At 40.1% G+C, this 22,394-nt stretch overlaps 1 protein-coding gene across 1 annotated transcript; it reads left to right on the top strand.

Moving 5' to 3' along the window:
- The first annotated feature begins 7,514 nt into the window (after positions 1 to 7,514).
- Positions 7,515 to 13,344, top strand: LOC131684844 (uncharacterized). Its single transcript, XM_058968057.1, has 5 exons — positions 7,515 to 7,842; positions 7,897 to 9,095; positions 9,176 to 9,305; positions 9,367 to 11,580; positions 11,649 to 13,344. Exons 1-5 carry the CDS (start codon positions 7,705 to 7,707, stop codon positions 12,993 to 12,995), a joined length of 5,028 nt encoding a protein of 1,675 aa, XP_058824040.1. The 5' UTR covers positions 7,515 to 7,704; the 3' UTR covers positions 12,996 to 13,344.
- Positions 13,345 to 22,394: the final 9,050 nt, after the last annotated feature.

Below are 22,394 nucleotides of genomic sequence, written 5' to 3'. Positions count from 1 at the left end.
CTGGTTTATTGACGAATGTAAGCGGTTCATTGAGGAGAACAATGCAGCACGGGCGAGGATACTGCAGCACAGAACGAGACAGAACGTGGAGCGATACAAACAAGCACGGAACAGGCAAACCTTGGTCCTCCCGAGAAAGAAGCACCAACAGGAGAAAAGAAATCGCGAAGCGATGGAACAACTGTACCGCGTAAACGACACTCGAAAGTTCAACTAGACGTTGAACAGGTCGCGCAAAGGCTACGTTTCGCAATCCGATATGTGCAGAGACTTAAACGGCAAGCTTCTTACGAACGAGTGTGAGGAGATTGAGAGGTGGAAGCTGTACTATGACGAGCACTTCAATGGTGAAGCAGCAGAGGACGAAGGCGGTATGGCAACGGATCTTGGAGCACGCGCAGAAGACGATAGGCTGCCGGCCCCTCATCTCCAAGAAGTCAAGGAGGAGATCGGTCGGCTGAAAAACAAAGCTGCCGGTGTAGATTAACGACCCAGCGAGCTATTAAAATACGAGGGTGAAACACTGGCTAGAGCGCTGCACTGGGCATTCGCCAAAATTTGGGAGGAGGAGATTCTTTCGGAGGAGCTGATGGAGGGTGTCGTTTGCCAAATTCTACAAAAACACACTACTTAGCGCCGCCTACAAGGTCCTCTCCCAAATTCTTTGCCGCCGATTGTCACCATTTGTAAGGGAGTTCTTGGGGCACTGCCAAGCGGGGGTGACATTGCGCATCTCGAAACGAAAGGTTTATTGTATGCAAGCTTGCTTGAAAAAGTCGATTCGAAATGGTTCCATAATGTCGCCCCGGGATTCATGGGTTCCCGCGCCACCGCAGACCAAATATTCGCGATTCGCGGCAGGTTCGGCAGAAGTGCCGCGAATACAACGTGTGGACACATCATTTGTTCATCGATTTCAAATCGCCGTATGACACAATCGATCGAGATCAGCTATGGCAGATAATGCACGAGTACGGTTTTCCGGATAAGCTAACACGATTAGTCAAAGCGACGATGGATCGGGTGATGTGCGTTGTTCGAGTATCAGGGACACTCACGAGTCCCTTTGAATCTCGAAGAGGGTTACGGGGGGTACATCAGACTGAAAGCTGAAGCCAGCAGGATTGGACTTGCCATCAACGTTTCGAAGACAAAATACATGAGAGGAAGTGGTTCTAGAGACGACAATGTGAACCTCCCATCCCGAGTTCGGATTGACGGTGACGAAATCGAGATGGTCGACGAATTCGTGTATTTGGGCTCAATGGAAACCGTCGACAATACCAGCAGAGAAATTCAGAGACGGATCTTGGCGGGAAATCGTGCCTACTTTGGACTCCGGAGGACGCTCCAGTTGAACAAAATTCGCCGCCGCATGAAGTTGATTATCTACAAGACGTCGATTAGACCGGTGGTCCTCTACGGCCACGAGACCTGGACTATGCTCGTGGAGGACCAACGCGGAGTTTTCGAACGAAAGTTGTTGCGTACCATCTATAGTCGCGTGCAGATGGAAGACGGAACGTGGCCCAGGCGAATGAACGGTGAATTGCATCAGCTGCTGGAAGAACCAACCATCGCGAATACCGCAAAAATAGGAAGTTTGCGGTGGGCTGGACACGTCGTAAGAATGTCGGACGACGACCCGGTGAAGATGGTTCTTGAGGGTGACCCTACAGGAACAAGAAGACGGGGCGCACAGCGAGCACGGTGGATCGACCAGATAGAGGACGACCTGTAGACCCTTCGAAGACTGCGATGCTGGCGACAAGCAGCATTGGACCGAGTGGAGTGGAGACGGCTTCTGCATACAGCAAGAGACAACAAAGCTCTGGCCTGAACGCTAAGCAAGTCTTACGTGGACGCTAAACAACTGGCTATTACCACAGAGAACAAACATATAAGCTGGAACAAACTTTCCCTAAAAACCTGTGTAAACATTTAAATGAAAATACGTTGAAAATCACCGTCGCATACAGGTTCGCATGCGTGAGTCACCATTGTATCCAAGTTTACATACAAGTCCCGTATAGCGATTGCTGGCCGATCGAAGTTCCGACCAGTGGCAAGTTGCTACTTACACGGGAAAATAAATAAGTTCTTTTAACTTAAATTTAGGTAATTTGGAGCAAAGAGAATAGTGAAAGAGACGAAGAGTGAAAATCAGTCAAAACGGCAACACTCCCTTTATGATGATTTCAACACTAGAATTTTGGCAACCGCTTCTACAGGCAGCACTTTAAATGACTCCTATTATATTTTGAAAACAAACCGTATGTCGATCGATGGATTTGTTTATCAAACGATGTGCATTTCGAAACAAAGAGATGAAATAATTCTAAAGCTTATTTTTACTCATACATATACTCTAGAATGCACCTTACAATCACGATTGAACTAAATTCTGACGAAAATTCAAATTTCTTTTTTGATAGAAGTACAATACTTATCTCCTCCAACTCAGGCATGAGTAATGTTTATTTACATTGCACGATTGGTCTGCTCAATAAGGTATTTTTGGCTTCACACTATTCGTCTCTTTCCCTATTCTCTTTGATTTTGAGTTTTGCGTCACTTTCGCACTTATTAGTGTTGTCAAAAACAAAGAGAGGGATTCGACTCAGTCGAAGCCTTCCATGGAATACGGTACTTTTGAGTTATTTGAGGTATACTCAAAATTAGGTAGATTCAACTCAAATTTAGGCATATTTAACTCAAGGTTGAGTATAAAAAACCTCTCAATGAGTTGTGGTTTTTGCTGTGGTTAAAGGGAAACTACCTTCAACATGGTTTAACTAATTTTACCTTATTCCACAATACCCCGAGATTGAGCCAAAAGAGCTAAACTTTTGGTAGTTTTTCGTATCCGTGTACTGTTGTCATTTCAAAGCGACAGTTCAATTTCTTACACAAGTTGAAAATTTTACTTGAATGTCAGTTATCAGTCCTATTACAACGTTGGCTATTGCTTAGCGATTTCTTGGTAGTAAGCACAGAGGTTCTGTTTGCCGATGAGTAATGTGAACTGAAACCATCTTTTGGTATAAGAACCAAATGCCTGGTACTATGTAAAATTTCCAACCGGGAATTTTTTTTTTTTTATGTGACCAAATTTTTGTGCATGAGGACACAAGGACTATCGTTACCATAATATAGTTATTTTATTTTATTTTTCTGCCGGTCGTCCGTGGAGAAATTCGTCGGGCGTTCCTTTTTTACTCTCAATTATTTCCGGCGCAGGTGCCGATTACCGACGGTGATTCCACCATCTGGATCCTAGCTATCCGCCTATCAACACATGGACAGGGGCCAACGGTTTTACTATTCTTCCGAAGGAAGACGTGACCACAGATTTTTCACCTCAGAAAATCTCAACGACCTCGGCTGGGATTGAACCCAGACCTACCGGGGTAGGAAACGGAATACGTGATTTGCTGGTTGGGCCACACTCTCTGTCCAACTAACAAATTTGATTCGATAACTGCAAGTGTAAAAATCGGACAGATAGAGTAACCAACCTAATTTGGACCCCTACATATTTTGGACCCTGTTAATGCTCTTGCCTCCTACACTGCCGTTTCCCTGCATTTGTTTGGTTTGATGCAGCAATTACATTCCTTGGGTTGTCTATTAAGTTTCAATATCATTAGTTCATCTCTAATTGTTTAAAATTAAACAGAATCCACAGTTTTCAAAAATATCACCGAAAATATTTCATGTTTCAACGATAACCAAGAGGAACAGGTGGAAATGATACATTTTCAAATTGGATTTAAATGTACAATTATAATATTTTTTTATCGATTTAATTAGTCTGATTTGGTATTATGTACGTTACGTGTTTGAAAAGGTTTCTTCGTAATGTTTTATCTAAAAAATCTTAAATAAATGGTGTCCACAATAGGTCTTAAAAAATTGATATCAACTTATTTTGGACACCCCTCGATTTTTTTCTTGACAGCTATTTGTTTATCGGGTTAGAATAATCAAAAAGTGAAAAATTTCGTAACGGTAGGTCGCCTGCTCTTTTTGGTCAAATTATTTAAAAATGTTCAAACCAATGGATGTCGAAAATCAAACGATTGAGGAACATATCATTGAAGACCATAATATGACCAAAGAGGAGACTTCTGAAATCCATGTTGAAGAACATTTGTAGTTCGAATTTGTTGAATTCGACGAGCTATATGTTGACAAATCTAAGAGACATATCACAGCTAAATAATGATAATAACACGCAGAAAAATAATTTTTAATGTCAAATAATATGAGGGTTGAAATAATAAATTTACCAAGTTGTTCTGTGTTCAATAAAAAATACATGTTTATATAAATAAAATAATTGTTGAAATAATTCTGAAGAATTTATTAGATCAAACATGGAAAATAGTTGGACCAACAAAATTTTTTATTGATTTTATCATAACAACAATCGAAACAACAAACAACTTTGTTGAATCAATGAGCTCGTTTTGTTGAATAAAACTAATAAAATATTTGTTTCAATGCATGTCAAATGTTCAATACAAAAACATTTTTGTTAAATCAAATAATATCTTTTATTGTTTTAAACATAACAATTATTTGAATCAATGCATAGCAAATATTGAAGCAAAACCAATTTTATTGTATATAAAATATGCCTATTCTTTAATAGGAACTAAAGGCCAACTGTCATGGTGACAAATTTAGAACAAACCATTACTCGCTGACAACAGATAACATCAGCACAAATCGACACAGATCTTTCATTAGGGCCAAAGTCGCAATGTACTCAAATGGAGAAAAATCAGTTTCAATATTCGGCGATGCTTTTCTAAATGTAGTTTTTATTGTAGGTATAAATTACTTTATGACCATGTTTTTCCGGAAGCATCTTTGGTTAAACCTTATGACAATATAACAAAGAATTTAATTCCTGTGCTTTTAGTGGGTAGAAACTAAAAAAATGCTTCCGTCCAATTTGCATCCCAGTCGTGATTTCGCCCTTCAGCAACCACCATTTGCGGATGGGCTAAACTGTGTACATAATTTCAGAAGGGCGCGGTAAATGGGCTAAACTGACTTTGTCTTGCTGAGTAGGGCTGGGAAAATGGGCGAGCTTGACAGTATACTTTTTAATAGGGCTCAGCAACTGGGTGCATAAAAACCCAATGTAAATGAAAGGGCGCGTGCATCTTTTCTTCGAATTACATGAAAATATCGAAATATTCGAATGTTTATGTGCAACAACTATCGAGTAGACATGATCATAGTAGATATTGCTTATCATTTATATAATAGAACCGCCATTTAAAGAATAATTTTGTGAATAACAACCGTACGTCCGTTTCTGTCAAAAAATGTAAGTTTAGCCTTTATATTCCATATGATAAGAAGGGCCTAAGTCGAAATCTCGAAGAAAATGCATGTTTCGCCGTTTTGTTTTCTTTAATTATAAATCGAACTAAAAACCATTTTAACTAATTTTCACCTCAATCTTGTAGTATTTTTGTCGCATAATGTCATAATAACGAAAACGCAGTTTGTTTACATTAGCGATTTAAGCCCTAATGAAAGATCTATGTCGAAATGAACCTCACAAAGTAAATACTTACCATTGACTTATTGGCCTTTCTCTAAAAACAGGCTACAAACGCATTAATTTTACACAGTCAAATCATTCTGGAACCGCTTCGGAATCCTGAATGGATGCAGTATGGCCCAGTCAAACCCATTCCGGGATCGGTTAGGAATTCTGAATGGATTTATTATGAGTTCCAGCTCAAAGGCAACAACCGATTCCGACTCAATCGTTTGTTGCGTTTGAGCGAGAATCCATATAGGGATTCCAAACCTGTTCCGGAGTAGGTTTGCTTGGAATGAAATGAAATTTTATTACATGCAGCGCATACGATTCCAATCACCGTCCCTTTATGTAGTACGTTTGGCCGTGCGCGTGGTTTATTCCAGATATGCACTATAATGTAGTGCTTCAGAGTTTCGGCTTTTCCAAAAAGATTGCAGAAGGCACACGAATACGCTGTGTCTTCCTGTTGGACCAGAGATGGTGAAGTACAGGAAACTGCCCACTCGAACGGGTATTATTTATCTCTGGTGCGGTGATGTGTTTTCAGTTCTGCGATTGTCGTTTTTAAGCCACACAGTTTGAGTCCTGGAATAGAAGGAGGCACCATACAACGCACCGTGTGCATTCGACTTAATTTATTCACTAACCTGTCGCACAAAGGTTCATGATTATTTTCAAGCTGCAATTGCGCCCTTCGAGTCCGGAAAATCTGAGCACTATAAGAATTTACCGAAATCTGAATTCCCTGATTTAAAAATAGCGAATTTCTCCAGCATTGACGCACGTGGAAAAAGTTTTCTTCTTCGTAGCAAATTTTATTTTTTATTTGTTTCAATTCAACAAGGACTGTTGATGTAATGCATTCAGTCCTTTTGAATCAATTAGCTGCATGCTTTTGTTAGAATCAGGAGCGGATCCAGAAAAAAATTTCGGAGGGGGTCCGAAATTTCGATGCTGAAATGTTCATTGTACGATACGTAATGTGTAATACCCTCATTTAATGAAAATCAGTTTCGGTGGTTGAATCTGGTTTGGAATGATTTTGAATTTAGAACCAATTTTAAATAGAAACTATTTTAAAATTTCTCAAGAAGTTAAAAATTTGGGGGGTCCGGACCCCCAAGACCCTCCCCCTGGATCCGCCACTGGTTAGAACCACTGATTTGTTTGGAACAAACAATAATTTTGTCGATCTTCGAAAAGCACAGATAGCAAAACTTGTAAGATTGATTCAAAAGATATTTTGGTTGATCTAACCAAAAAAAAATAAGTTTGGTTTAATAAATTCCTTGGTTCACAATAAAGAATTTTTATCGATTAAAAATGAATAAATAATTTATAGAATCAAACATGCACAATTCTTTTGCGTGAAGTTACCGAATAGAAATGTACAGTAACAAAACTATGAATTTCGCTGTGACAGTACAGTAATTTTACAATAATTTACAGTGAATTCTAGTGTTACAATACAAAAACATTAAACTTTGACGTTTCTACAGTAAATTTTAATGTAAAATCGAATTTAACGGTATAAAAGATCTTAACACTAAAAAAATCGATTTTTCCTTACATTTTTCTCAAGATAACAGTAAAATTTAATGTGAATTTACTGTATCAGTTTTTGTTGAACAATAAAATTGATTGTTACTTGAAATTTTATTGTAAATCTACTGCGAGAGCTCTGCGTCGAACAATTTTGAAACAGTAATAACTATAATATTTATTGTTTTATTATCGTTTGTAGGGTAAATGCTATTGTAAAGTTCTATTCGGGTTGTGTACCCATCAGCCAGATTGCCCAACTCATTTTCTGGCTGAACATTGCTGGGTAAGTGTTACTCAAATCTGAGTCAATTATGTTAAGCGTGTACCTGCCATGACAACGATTCCGTTGCAAACAAAAACTTTCAGTGCATCTTCAGAGAGAAGGTCAAACCAAAAGAGAGACGAAAAAATGCGTTCAAAACGAAACAGTTGAAACGAAAAAATGCGTAATGTTGTTACGAAACTGTCATCCGTGCCTTCGATTTTGGTTTAATCTGCAAAATTTAGCTTTTTAAAGAATTTGTTGTATTTTGTAATGCTATTTTAACCAGTAAGATGCAAGCATGTGGCACATAGAACCCTTGTGAAGGATGTCCATCAATATTACGGTGCATGCCAAAGGGCAACCCACTTCTTATTCAGCAGCAGGAGGCAACGATCCATTCGCCAGCCTTGAAAGTGTTCGCCAGGCCGACAATCAGAGACGACGAAAGACACGATTAGAACAGGTATTCTGTTTTCTGCATTTACAATTAGTTTCGATTACATTGCTTCGCCACTAGGTCCGTCAACAGTCCAAGGAACTCGCCGCAAAAGTTCGTAAGAACTTCCAAACTGCCAAAACTAAGCAGCTTGCCTGTGTGCAAAAAGTTAAACAGGACGAACTTAACAACTGGAAACGGAAGCATATTGCACAGCTGCAAGCAGATTACCAAACCTGTCTGGAGGATGTCGGTGAAGCTCACAAGGCGGCGGAAGCTGCCGAGCAGTGCGAACTTTGGTTTCAGGAACGAAAAGCTGCCCAACAAGCTGCAGCTTTGATGCGCGGAAAACAGGCGGAGGCAAAGCTAGCTGGAGAAATTCAAGATCGTGAAAGTAAAAAGCCGAAAAAGAGAAAGGAGTATAAACCTTCAAAATCCGTTGGGGTTCAAGTATCCGGTCCGAGTGGGGAGACGAAACAAAATGTGGAGGTTCAGGCGGATGAGAGCATTTCGTCTGCTAACACCTTGAGCGCTTTTGAGCAGTTCAAAAGAGGTAGCAAGGTGAAGTTAGTTTCTGGTGCGGAGGGTGTTATATCTTCCGATGATGAACTGTTGGCGTCAGGTAAAAATAAAGAGAACATTACTCCATCACACAACACTCACACTAAACAAGTGGAAACTATGTATTACAACGCAACGTCGTTCACCTCACCGGATACATTGCACAATTTAGCCGCTCAAACAACACGATCTACCAGGGCTCCGGCGTTGAAACCTTTCACGCAAGTGTCCGACCTTATCAAAAAGCGTCGAGATGACAAATCGCTAAAGTATCACCTACAGCCATCGGCATCACAGCAGACTGCAAAAGATCTTGGCAGCTACTCTTCCCAGAAAAATGTTCAGTTCGATGATCTCAGTGAAAATACTCTTTCCTTTCCGACGAGTACAGCACTGGACCGGTCGATTCTGGAATCTCCAAGAAAACCAGTTCGCAAGTTGGTTGAACAACCGAAAACACTTTCAACGGGTGGCGTCGTTCATAGTGCTCCGCCGGTCCCGTCGAAGACGAAAAGTTCGCTAACCAGTCCGTCCAAACAGTCGAGCGGTACTTCGAGCACTAAGGTGCAGTATTATGACTATAATACCAAGTTTCGGAAAGAGTACGACCAGCCGGTTTCATTGGTGCAACGGAATGAGAAGTCGGAGGGTGATCTGAATGCAATGCAGGAAGCTAGTAGATTGGAGCGGTTGCAGAGTGAAATGCTGACCGCGAGAAGGTGAGTGGGTGGCTTGACGTTGAATGTCAATTACTTTTATGACTGAGTTCGATAACAATAGCTTTTCTCTTTGGTTTCAGGCAACCAGAGACAATTGATCGTTCAAAAATAGCTCTGGAAAAATTACAAACGAGAAAAGATTATGAGAACTTAAAAGCCGAACTGGACAAACTGGTCAAGGCTGAGAGTCAAGCGAAGGGATTTGATGTGGTAAAATTAGATCTTCCAACTAGATTCTGATAATTAATAATACTTTCCATGTCCTTTTCAGACTAAAAAGCCTCCGCTGACTGAAGCACAACATCGAAAACAGAACGAATCTCGACAGAAACGAATGAACGACGCTGTGGAAGATTTACTTAAACAGCGGGTACTGATCACCTGTCCCAAGGTGCGAGATCCTCCCAATAGCGTACCACAACCTTGTAGACCGCCGCAAATAAATGTGGCCGCTGGTCGAACAAACGCAGCTACCTTGCCCGGAGATGATTCTCTGAACCGCGAAGTCAATAGTTCCGATAGCTGTAGTACTATTTTGCTAGGATACGATCCGAGCAGTGTAAGCGCTGGCAATGTCGTGCCGACGGAAAAAGATCGTGATAAGGTGGCAAAGTTGAGAGAACTACTGGAGAACATCAACGAGCAGAAGAGGCTCCTGATTGATGAACTTAAGAAGGAGGAAGAAATAGAGCGAGAGTTAAGGGTACCTGTGCCGACACTCAAATCCGCCAAAAGCCAGACTGATAATGGTATTTTGAGTTTGCAAAAGCGACAGAAACTGCTGGAGCAGCAGCAGATCGAGTTAAAAGAGAAGGAACAAGAAATTCGAGAGCTTGAAAAGCAATTGAAGGACAAATTGAATCAGCTAGAAAGGGAAAAATCTAAGCCAAAGATTCCTCCCATTCATGTAGAAACACACGGATCAGCCAGAGCTGAAGTGCAGACGATTCAAGATACTTCATCTAATGATTCAAACGGTAGCTTTCAATCTGGTTCAGAAATACCTGTCAAAATTGTAATCACGGTAAACGATAAATCCCAAAAGAAAATAAAAAAGACACCGAAAAAAGGAATTTCTGAGACGCGGAAGCGAAAGAAAGCAAAGGAAACCTTAAATCAACCAGTGGAAGCACCACAACCACAAACACCCACAAAATTTGGAACCCCCACAAAATCACAAGCGTCAACAAAAGCGATGGTTGTTGAGCCTCCGCCCAAGAGAGTTATTTCGCCCGCCAAGGCACTCCCGGAACCGGAACAATCACCCATAAGTTCAACCACCTCAACTATATACAGACAACCACCAGAGAAGATTGACAATCGCCTGAGTAAATTACTAAGACAAATCGATCAAAAGCAAAGCACGGATGAATCAGTTCCTGTGCCAAAGCCGCAAACGAAAAAAGTTGTTCCTAAGCATCAGCTAAAAAAGGCAACGCCTCCAGCGCCCACTGGTGGACAGAAGAATATGGACCCCTCCCTGATGCAATACATTGTTCGTCTGTTAGGGATGTCCCGCCAGTCTATCGAACAGCTTGGTGTTAGTTCTTCCACGACGATCTCCACGCCTCACGATTCGGTCGTCAATGTTAGCGGGAATCAATCCAGCATCGAAGAAGACATGGCTAAAGATCAATCGCGGTTGGACAAACTGCGGCGATTCATCGATGAAAACTACAACTTTTTGAATGAAATCGACGAGACGTTGAAAGAGCAGGAACTGAGTGGCACGTTAGACGAGAACATCAGTCGAGTGGGAGATATTTGGATGAGAACCCTAAGTCGGAAAGAAAATGAAATTCGTCAGAAAAAACCGCCGCAATCGAAGACACCTGATGCTCCCAGACAACCGCCAGTTCAGCAATCGCCCGCGACGAAAGAAAGCTCACTGAAATCGATCCTTAAATCGCCAAGAAAAGTTCCAGCTAAAGTAGCCAAAATTATCACCCCGCAAGGACACGTTGAGATCATTAATTTGAGCGATCGGGATGAACAGGAAGTACTGGAAAAATATTCCCAGTTGACTGAAAGTTGCAGCAAACGTATCAGCGAACTATCGGACATGATCCAAAAGGTGCGCGAGGAGAAGAAAAAGCTGATTGAAAACAGCCTGTCATCTAGTGAGCAACAGGAGTCTACCAAATACCTGGATATCCCTAAAACTCTAACGGGTGTATCAATTCAACAGCTCAACGCAGCTGCCAAGAGCTCTGCCGAAACAAGCCCCCGGTCGGCCAGGGAAGATCCGGTCAGCGAGGAAATAAATGATATCTTTACCGCCTCCAGGCAGATTGGGCTGAGCAAGGACAGTGGCATCGCCATGTCCCGACCTGTGACTTCGTCGGATTTTCGCGATAGTCCGGATGCACGACCACAGAACGCCGGCGTGCCACAGTTTGAATCGTCGGAAGATCTTAGCTTGAGGGATGCGACAGCTGCACCGGCAGCGAAGACGTTTGAGCCGTTGTTGAAAGATATTCCAAAGGTGAGTTGATTGGGTTGACCTGTCTATATTGTTTATTTGTTCCTTGAATAACCTATTTTTGTCCCCAGGTCACCGCTCGTATTCTACAATCGGACAACGGCGAAACGCATCAACCAGCTCACACCAGCAGCCACGACCCGAAAGACTTAGCGCTTGCCAAACGCACCAAACCACCGATGGCCATCACCCGATACAGTCCGCAGCTGGATGAGGCGACCACGGCCCACGAACTATCCACGATTCTCGAAGTGGAAACACCGATGACATCAAAGATAAACATTTCGGTTCCTGCTAGTGAAAAACTGGACCCAGCCGATCAGCTGCTTGTGGAAGCCCGCGACAAGCTACTGGAACATGCCCGTGCTCTGGGTTACGATGGTTTTCCCAACTATGACGAGTACGTGCGACAAAAGGAACTGGAAGCGACGCGGTTCGATCTGGAGAAAACCAGCGTGTCCCGCACGACCGATCCATTGGAGGTGACCGATAGAAGCGAGCAGTTACGATACCAAAAGTATCCTGGTTCTGTTCCGGAAATAAATGTAACCGAGGAAACACTCAAAGAGGATGACAGTAACAACAAACCAACGGAACAGGTTAGTAATTCCAGCTCCAGTACCTCTCTGCCGGATGTAATAGCCGAATTAAAACTTCGCAACATCATCGACAAGTCATTTAACAACTCTCTCGATGATTCCAACCGATCCTCACCTGGTTCAGGTTCAATTGAAATTATTCAGCCAGTCCCATTGCTAGAAAAGTCTCCAACAAAAAGACAACATAACAGAAAACCCGACGATTTCCGGAGTTCTACCGCCCAAGAAGCTACGGGTTCGCTGGAACGTGACTTAAACCAACTGGGACTCCGTTGGGCTTCAACGATGTTGAAGAAAAACCAGGAAGCCCTACAACAAGATCACTCCAGCAGTTCATCTCTTTCCCTGGTCGAAGATATTCGGCGGGCCTCGGGAACTAACCAAAACAATCGAGATTCCCAACCAATAGCCGGTAAACCGTTGAACCTGAGAGAGTTCATCGCTCGCGAACTAATGATTCGAACACATTCCGATTTAAACTCGATCTCCGGTTCATCCAGTCCTTGCAGTTTACTGCTGAAATCGATGCTGGACATAAGTAACATTAACACATCGACGCCGGAGCTGCTCACACAAACGACGGATAAGAACGTCCAACGTACCTCGACTCCGGTAGCATCAAAATCGTCCTCTAGCTCACCGCGGTTGGCGGAAAGAACCGGAGAACCGAATCTGAACGTAGCGGTCGGTTTGTTCTCGGGTGAATCGAGAATATCATCCGTTCACATGAGTTCTTCCTCCAGCGGGGAGCTGATCGTTCCGAATGTAAGGCTCAATATAGATAAGTACGAGAAAAGTAAGAATGGAAAGCAACCGTAGGTGGAAAATAATCTCAGAAGAAAATCCTATTGATATCAGCATTTTATTTTTAGTTATATTGTTCTTTTTTTATGAGAAGCATGACGTTAAATAGTGTTGTCGATAGAAATTTAGTGCCTTGTGAACAGTTTTAATGAAAAATAAACATTCTTGACGATCGATTTGACGTTATCTATAAATTAAAGTGTTGCATTTACGTTATGGCATTCACAATCAGTGGTGTAAGAACTTTTAAACTAGTTTGATAGGTATTAACGAGTAGTTAGTAAGTTGACAATTAAGATTACTAACATTTTTATTCTGCATTGTTGGACATTGTTTAAAATATATGACATTAAATAGAATACGACACGATTTTGTATGTTTAATCATAGAGGGCATTGATGACATTAACTGTAACATTCATGGGTCTTATTCTCCGAATCATTTCTTTATTCATGTTCTACACCACCCCGTTGAGCGTAATTTGCTTGGAAAAAAAAATCATAAAATAACCACGTTACGCTTCGCAGAGTAGACATCCTTGACGAGCACCCTCAGACCCTTGTTTTCGGGTGGCCGCTTGCGCTTCCGACGAGTTGGCAAAATACCTTTTGACCATCTGACCGGTCACACAGACTTCCCGGCCCAAGGTGCGGAACAGACACGTAGCTAGAGATGTTAGTAGGGGGCTACAGTCCCCCTCTTCGAAAATTTTCAAAAATGAATTAAGGGAAAAAAACATGTATTTCGGAGTGAATTCCTATATCTGGGTATCAGAGACAGTAAAGAGAGAGAGAGAGTAGACACTGATGACAGGGAGAGGAAATGTTAACTTTCAGTATCAGGCAAACGGAAGATCAATAGTATCGATTACAAATTCGGGAGGGCTTTCGTGAGGGAACATCATGACGCCGGGTGGTCCTCCACAAACCGGCATGGGTTCCTTCAGACGATTTCGTAGTACGCTTCAGCTGCGTGTCGGCAACACACCGAGTTGCACATGTGATGTTTGTCCTGTTGATCTCGTATTTGTTAACTATTTCGTCAGAAATGTTTCATATCTCGTAAAACCCTCGATGGTATACGGTACGAGCGGGGTCACTTCTGAGAATGATAAGAAAATAAAAGGGACAGGTAAATCTGTATATTGATGGTTTTTGGTTTTTAGAAAGGTGTTTACTAGGGACATGACGGCGCCGGTGGTTGAATGGTAAGCGTGACCGCTACTCATTCCAGTTGGCCTGGGTTCAATTCCAGCGAGGTCGTTGAGATTTTTCTGAGGTGAAAAAATCTGTGGTCACGTCTTCCTTCGGAAGGGAAGTAAAGAGCCATTGGTCCCCGGTCTATGAGTTTGGTGGATCGATATCCAGTCCATATAGTGAAGTCACCTCTCTGGCGTCGGTAAAGAAGAAGTAGATCTAACTTCTATACTCTTACTAACAAAAATATCCTCCTCCTGTGATACTTGTGGAGTGTATATACGGCCTCTAGCAAAAGCAAGTATCGGACTAACCATTCCTTCCCTTTCCTTCCGCGATCTACGTTCGGGCCTGGCCGGCGCTGGCATTGATCAATAAACACTTTAGGATTACCAGGAGTTACACATTGAAAGATGGTTCGTTACTCCCAAGCATAATTATCTACTTATTCTGTGTGCAACTTCAGCTAGTCAAGATCGATAACGGAGTAACAGCCAGGGGTGGTCGCACAAGCTCAAGCTTTAGAAAGGTGTATACTAGGGACATATAGATTGCAGCTTTCCAGTACATCCCCGCATCGGGGCATTGGGTGATCTTCCGCGGGCCCGAAAGGACTCCAATAGTTAAGATCTCGCACTGTACCAGATGCGATGAGCGTCTAACTTGAAGTGGTTGGGCATATGAGCCGTGACATCACCGTGTATCATAAAGGAACACGAGTCAATGCACGGAAAAAAATTGTTATCAGAATCGTGAATAAAGTGCCATGAATTTTAGAACAATCACGTTTTTATGTTATTAAAACAGGACCATGAACAAAAATCATGTATTTTATAATTATGTTCAATTTCCCTTCAGTAACGCCCGCATAACGCTTTCATTAATGGGAATATTTGTTTTTGTTTTGTGAACTTCAGTCACAGTTATTTCTAATAGGGATATTTAGGGGTAAGCGGGTTAAGGCATATTCTGATGCAGATTAATACCGTGAATTAATGTCTCAGTCCTTTTTTCAATTTTTAGGCCCAAAACTATTGAAAAAAACATTTTTTAGTTTGTTTACTTTTATAACAATAACACATCCAAACTACAGACACTTTATATAACAGACTTGCGAAGAGAAAACCAGTAAAACTAGCAACCATGAATGTAAACTGGTATCACGGAAACTCCCATAAGCTTTGCATGGGCTTCCTCTTGTACTTCCCCTCTCAAAACCCTCATGCTCGTTTGGTTGCACTTTTTGACAGTCCGTTTGGCTGCAATTTTTGACACTTCGCTAGTCTGTGTATGGACTTATACAGCTGCGTTAGTATTGTGCCGTTTTGATGTTTAAATTGGGAGGAAAACAAATCATTTGCACTGCGAATTGGGAGGAAAACAAACCGCTTGTTGGCTTAAGGGGAGGGCGGTAGTATAAAAATGCGGGATCTCAGTGTGCGTATTTTAAACGTCGGATATCCCAATAAAGTGTCTCTAATCCAAACCCATGCGACTTGGACGACTCTATAGGTTGCCTTATCAGATCTACCATAGTTTGCAAATGAAACTTGGGATGGCAGGCTGCTAGCGGATTGACAATGTATCAGATCATGCTGTGTGGGGTGCTGACCCAGTTAACAATGAGGCCAACGAGTTTTTTGCAGATACGTCATTTAGTGGGACAACTGTCAGTTTGTTGGTTGAATTCAGTTTGGTTTTTTAAATTTAAAAATCAGAAAAGAATAATTAAGGTTTAAGAATGATATGAGTGCATATCATATCATATCATATCATATCATTCATGTCTTCGTCAACTGGTTCATGATTCCTAATATATTTGTTACAATCTGATATTGGTTCACGTGAAATAGTTCACGAGATCATGAAATATTATTAATGTATTCTTGAACTGGTTCATGATGCCTAGTATAATAGACACAACTTACTACTAATTTCACGAAATCATAAAATATTATTCATGTTTTCGTGAACTGGTTCATGATTCCTAGTACACTATTTAAAATCTATTTTGCGCGCTTGTGATATTTAGAGATATCCCTAATCATGTACAATTTCATGCAACATGGTAATAAAATTTTTACGTGAACTTTTCACAAAATTTGAAGTATTATTCGTGGAAGCATTTTTGTTTCATGCACTTTTTCGTGAACTGTCCAACTGCTAGCGACCAGTAATAGGTACGAGCAGTAGATATAATTAAAACATCGAACATCGTTATTCATTTTATAAGGTTCATTGTGATGTCTGGACAGAAAACGAAAACTGCGCTGAGAACCCCAAATAGTGTTCGTGATATAGTTCACAGAACAATATATCGCGAATCAGTCACATTTTTATGATCCAGTTCATATTTTCACGTTGTTTCTGTCCAACTAACGAATTTGATTCGCTCTCCAATAAAGACATTAGTAGTGTAAAGGATTGTTAGATAGATTGTCAAAGTAAATGTGACATGAGATTTTGACGTTCAGATACTTTTTAGTTGGACAATGGAGGTCCAACTAAAAAGCGGACCAGTTAAAGAGTGTCTTTGAAAGTAAGCTATAAAATAAAATATCAAAACAAATAAAATACCACGATAACATGAATTGAAATTACGAAAATCGTGACTAAGATCCTGAATTCATGAACATGAATTGCTCTATTCATGACTAAAATATCACGATAACATGAACAGAAGTTACAGACATCATGACCAAGATCCTGAAATCATGAACACAAATCACACAACTCGTGACAAAAATATCTAAAATCGTGATTAAGCTTCTGAAATCATGAACGTGAATCACTATTCATGACTAAAATATCACGATAACGTGAATAAAAATTACGAAAATCGCGACTAAGATCCTGTAATCATGAACTTCGATCCAGCTAGTCTGACAGAAAAATCCGACAGAAAATTCATGAATAAAATAGCACGGTTACGTGATAAGAAATCACAAAAATCGCAAATAAGCTCTTGAAATCGTGAACAACGTTTGACTGTCGGCTGTGTATTCCCAAATCATGAACAAGAATCACGACAAAAACTAAACATGCCCAGGGAACAACAACAGTAACCCAACCAATCATTCTAATGTAACGTCATGTATATATTCGGGGCGAAGTAGTTTTTTGAAAACATAAATAGTTTCATGAATACGAGGTTTATTATTCATAATTTCAGGAAATTGGTCACGGTTTTCGTAAAACTTTCAGCTCACGAAATCGTGACCTTTTGTTCATGAATTTATGAACGGATTTTTTTCCGTGTGAGCAACTGCGTGTAAAGTTTCGTGAGACTGTTTTTTTAAATTAAATTAAATTGTAGCTTGAACATAAATAATAAAAATAAAATTCAACATCTATAATTCGACGAGCCTGTAACCGGGAACATATTTATTAGATCTTAGGTTTCTATTGTCTTAGTTTTGAAATTGTATTCACTAAAAACATTTCAACATTTCATTAGGTGTTCAGAGACTATCTCAAGCCATCAGAAATAATACAAATATGCATTATTTTTTTAAGCCCACAATGAAATAAAATATTGGCTCCGCAGCCTAAAGACATGATACACTCTCGACCACTAACGTACGTGTCTCATCAGTCTAGAGATTTAGAGGCGCTATAATAGAGAACAGTTTTTGAAGTAGAATACTTCTAACGTTTCAATATGGGGGTCCCTTTTCAAAAATTTCTGCTGAGATAGTTTCCCAGTTTTCAAATGCGAATAACTTCCGTTGTACTGATCGAAATCGCTATATTTTTGCACTATCTGATCGGCAATATGTGCACGTATATTGTATTTGATTTCGTGAAATGTACGTTTATTATATATAACGAAAATAATGTAAAATTCAATCAAGCAGCGAGCATTGGACTGCCTTTTTGTTATCTAATGAACTTCGCCAGGTATAAAAACGGCACATAAGAGAAATTTCATCAGTTTGCTTTCTGACCTCGTACCCGGTCAAACCATTCGGAATTTGATTCGGAATCCTAAATGTAGTCAGTATGGATTCCAAATCAAATACAACAACAGATTCTGAAACCGATTGAGTCGGAATCGGTTATTGCATTTGATTTGGAATCCATGCTGACTCCATTCAGAAATCCGAATCGGTTCCGGAATGAGTTTAACTGGGTAGTAGCTGTTACGTTTTGTGTCAACTCAAACTCTTCGGTTGGAATATATTCAATGACTGCCGCTAGACATCATTCCATCCAATGATGCACTGGCGTGCCAGTTTCATGCATATAATGATCAGCACACATCGCAGAAAAAGCAGAACGCTCTGTTTTCGGAGTTCAAAAAACGGATTGCAAGTATGCTCGTGCGAAGGGGTGGTTGGGTGCGAGAGACCCCGCTCTTTTGCTCTTTGAATTATGCGTGTCGGACTCAGATAAATGCACCATTTGGTTAATTTTCTTTTGGCAAGCGGTAGTGCGATTGACGATGACAATTTGATTAGCATTGGTTGTTGTGTTGTGTGTAGGAGATGATGTTGGCTTATTGGATACTAATATAATATGTTTCTGCCGTTGATTTGACACTCGGGGCTAACTGGGACAACTTTTTACATATCATCTATGTATATGGTGCTATAAACACAGTTTAATTGTATAACTGCTGTATGTATGACGAGATTTGTACATCCACATTAAGACCGGTTTATTTTATGTTCAGCTAAATGATTTAACTTATTTCGCAGTTCAACTAGTGAAATGCTCCATTAAAAGTAATGTCCTAGAACTGCATTCGTTGTTGGTTACTATCATACACGAAAAGCCTTTTTTCATAAAGATGGGTGTTTCCCTCGCAGTGCTAGAAGCTGCTCAATTTTTACCTTTCAATGCTGAATACAATTCTCCTAGAATATTTACAATAGTCCACTTATGTGGAAAACGTAGCCAAAGACAGCCCATGAATGGGTTAACTGTAGAATGAGTTCAATTTACAGTAAGTCCAAAAACTATTTGTTATGCGATTTGGCCCTTAATCTACTTTATTTGTATATGTCATACTTTAAAGTGGCATATTTCTAAACATATTCAGCAAGACGAATGCATTTTGATCCCTCTATACTACCCATGATCGCATAGTTGTCCCGTTTTCTATGGGATTTCCTATCTTTATGGGACTGATATGCGATCATGGGCAGTATACATGTATGTAATGAAATATTCAATAATCAGGACCGGGAGGTAATGTGGGTAGTAAAGGGAGTACTATCCACTTGAAAATAATCGAGTTTGTAATTACCCACTTGAAACTTTGGAACAAACCTAAAATTTGAATTTTGCCACGCATGCGTCTCGGGTGCACGTTTGAACTTTCCGAGATATGACCAAGATTCCATTTGCACAAACGCGTTGCAAGTGATTTATGTGAATGTAGTGCAAGCGTATGTTAGGGTAGATGAGGTAAAATACACCCCTAAGAAAATATAATCATAACTTAGCTATAGACCATCAATTTGGAAAATTTAATTAATGATATCATTTAGCCAACATTTTACTCTGAAATCACAATCGCTTTGCAAAATATTCAGGAACATGAAAAATATTCAATTTTTCCAAATCATTATAAATAGCTCTTTGAAAAATGGGCAGAGCAAAACGCACCTGTGCGGGGGTAAAATGCACCACAGCAACGGTGCACAATACATCATAACAAATATCGAAATAGCTGATTTTAATGCAGAAGATAGCAAAAATTGCAGCATTCGAATTAACAGCCTAAGTGTATTCTACTTCACTTCGGTTATGTCTCTAACATTACCTACCAAAAATAAGGTGGATTAGCAAAAATCTTGTATTCGCCTGCCCTCCGAACAACCGGTACCGACAACTCCAGGAACGCGAACCGAGGCATCAATAGGGGAGAGTGAGGACACTTGATCCTTGGGGATATTTGATTCCCTGGCCATATCTCATAATCTATACGAATAAAGTTATCACAATATAAAAAGAAAATGAAGTATTTGCTCGTTTATGATGTTTAAAAAACAAATCTGATGTATTACATTTGGTTTGGAAAAGTATATATTTTGATATATTTTAGAAAATATGTGTTTAAATCCATCTCGAAGATCTTTTTACAAATTTTTTGAGCGGTTGTATGAGATAGACGAACTAATTATTTATGAATATTTTCATTTACGATTACTTTCTAAGGGCTTTTGTCTAGAAAAACACGTTTTGTGAATAAAAAATTTCACAAAACATACAAATAAATTTTAATTTTGCTCACCTTATAGAACAGGTATCTATGATCCCTGTGACAATGGGTATTCTTGATCCTTATCAATAGTTCTCTCAAACACTTTCGAAATGTATAGAAATAGAAAAGCATCATTTTCATAAAGTACCGAGCTCTATTAATTGATCTAGAATGTTTTTCCCGTGAACAAATCATAATATAAGTTATTGAAAGTTGGAAAAGGCAGTTAAATAGCACTGATTTAAAGTAAATACTTGTCTCGACTTTCTACTGTGGTTAAAGTATGTCGTGCATCTAAAAAGGTAATATCATTAGTTAATTTGTCAGGACAGGTGGTTAACTGAACTTTCGTGTCTATAGGTCAGAGTGTGCTTTGTTTCTTTAGCCCTAGTAGGCGGGGGATCAAATTACCACACGTTTTCAAAATAGGGGTGGGCGTAGCGTATTTGGTAAATCGATTGCCTTGTACGCAGCGCACCTGGGTTCGGTCCCGACCCCGCACATAGGGCTAGAAATTTTTCATAAGAGATTTTTCTAACCCGAAGAGGCGAATGACCTTAAGGTTGAAACCTCTATAATCGAAATAAAAAAAAACGTTTTCACAAAAACCTCGTTTTGAAATGATTTTCAAAACTGTTCATATTACTAAAAGGATATAGTATCCGAATTGACACATTATTCATAGCTCTTACAATTCGAATTGACTACAAGATGGCTACTACTTTGCAAATTAAAATTTTTATTTCGTTGTAAAGTTATTAGAAAAAAACCTATTTTAATCCACCTAGCGGTGCAATTGTGCCTTTCTCAATCATGAATCACGAGAATGTGTGCGTTGTTTATATTCATTAAAAACTTTTAAATGCATATATTACATTTTATTATTATGCATCACATGACAACTATATACAGGAAAATAAATCATTATTCGAGTTCTAAAATTTTGAAAAAGAAAAAACAGCCACGGTAATATTGAACTGAAAAAAGGTGCGAAATCGGCAAAGTCTCAAAAAGTCGATTTTTATAAAAAAATTTTTTTCGAGATAACATAAAATCTCGACGTTTCATGCATTTTAAAGATGTTCGGCATCAAAAATACGAATTCGATTTCTGAAATTTCATGGGGTCCCCCCTTTGGAAAAAAAATTTGAGTTCCGGCTTATATGGGAATTTCATATGTGACCGGACGATTTAGTCTATATTTCCGGACCCATATAAGCGATCCGTACGAAATTTTATAGACTATAGCTATCATTTGGGACTAAGTTTGTGAAAATCGGCCCAACCATTTCCGAGAAACTGATATGAGTTTGCTAGTTATGAAAGATGGCCGCTTTTCCCGGGCACTTCCGGAACCGTCTATGGTGGTCAATGTAGTCAACGAAAGTTTGTTTGGCCGTCGGTGACCTAGAACTGCAAAGTTAAGTTATTTGAGAGACATTTTAGCGAAATTTTTACCTTTTTTGCTTCCATCGGGGTATCGGTTTGAATCACAATTTGCTATGTGATCGCACGCCACAACCCGTAACTCCGGAACCGGAAGTCGGTTGGGGATAAAATTTAATAGCCATTTACGGGGACGCAACATCTTTCATTTGAGACTAAGTTTGGTTGATTCGGTCTAGCCACCTCCGAGAAACCGATGTGACTGTTAGTCTGAATTTGGATACTTCCGCCGGGGCTTCCGGAACCGATGATGGTGGCCAATGTGACCAAAGAGACTTTGAATGGCTGTTAATGACCTAGTGCTACAAATCGAAGCAGTTGTGGTCACATTTTGGAAAAATTTTCACCATTATACATTCATTGCAGAATTTCTTAAAATCGACGTTTTCTGCGTGATCGTACTCATCACCCTGTAATTCCGGAACCGGAAGTCGGATCCATTAGAAATTCAATAGCAGCCTATGGGAACGTTGCACCTTTCATTTGGGACTAAGTTTGTAAAAATCGGTTCATCCATCTCTGAGAAAAGTGAGTGAGATTGTGTTCGCGTACACACACACA

This window comes from Topomyia yanbarensis, chromosome 2, assembly GCF_030247195.1.
Source record: "Topomyia yanbarensis strain Yona2022 chromosome 2, ASM3024719v1, whole genome shotgun sequence".
Lineage (NCBI taxonomy): Eukaryota > Metazoa > Arthropoda > Insecta > Diptera > Culicidae > Topomyia > Topomyia yanbarensis.
This window is presented reverse-complemented; position numbering and strand designations above follow the sequence as displayed.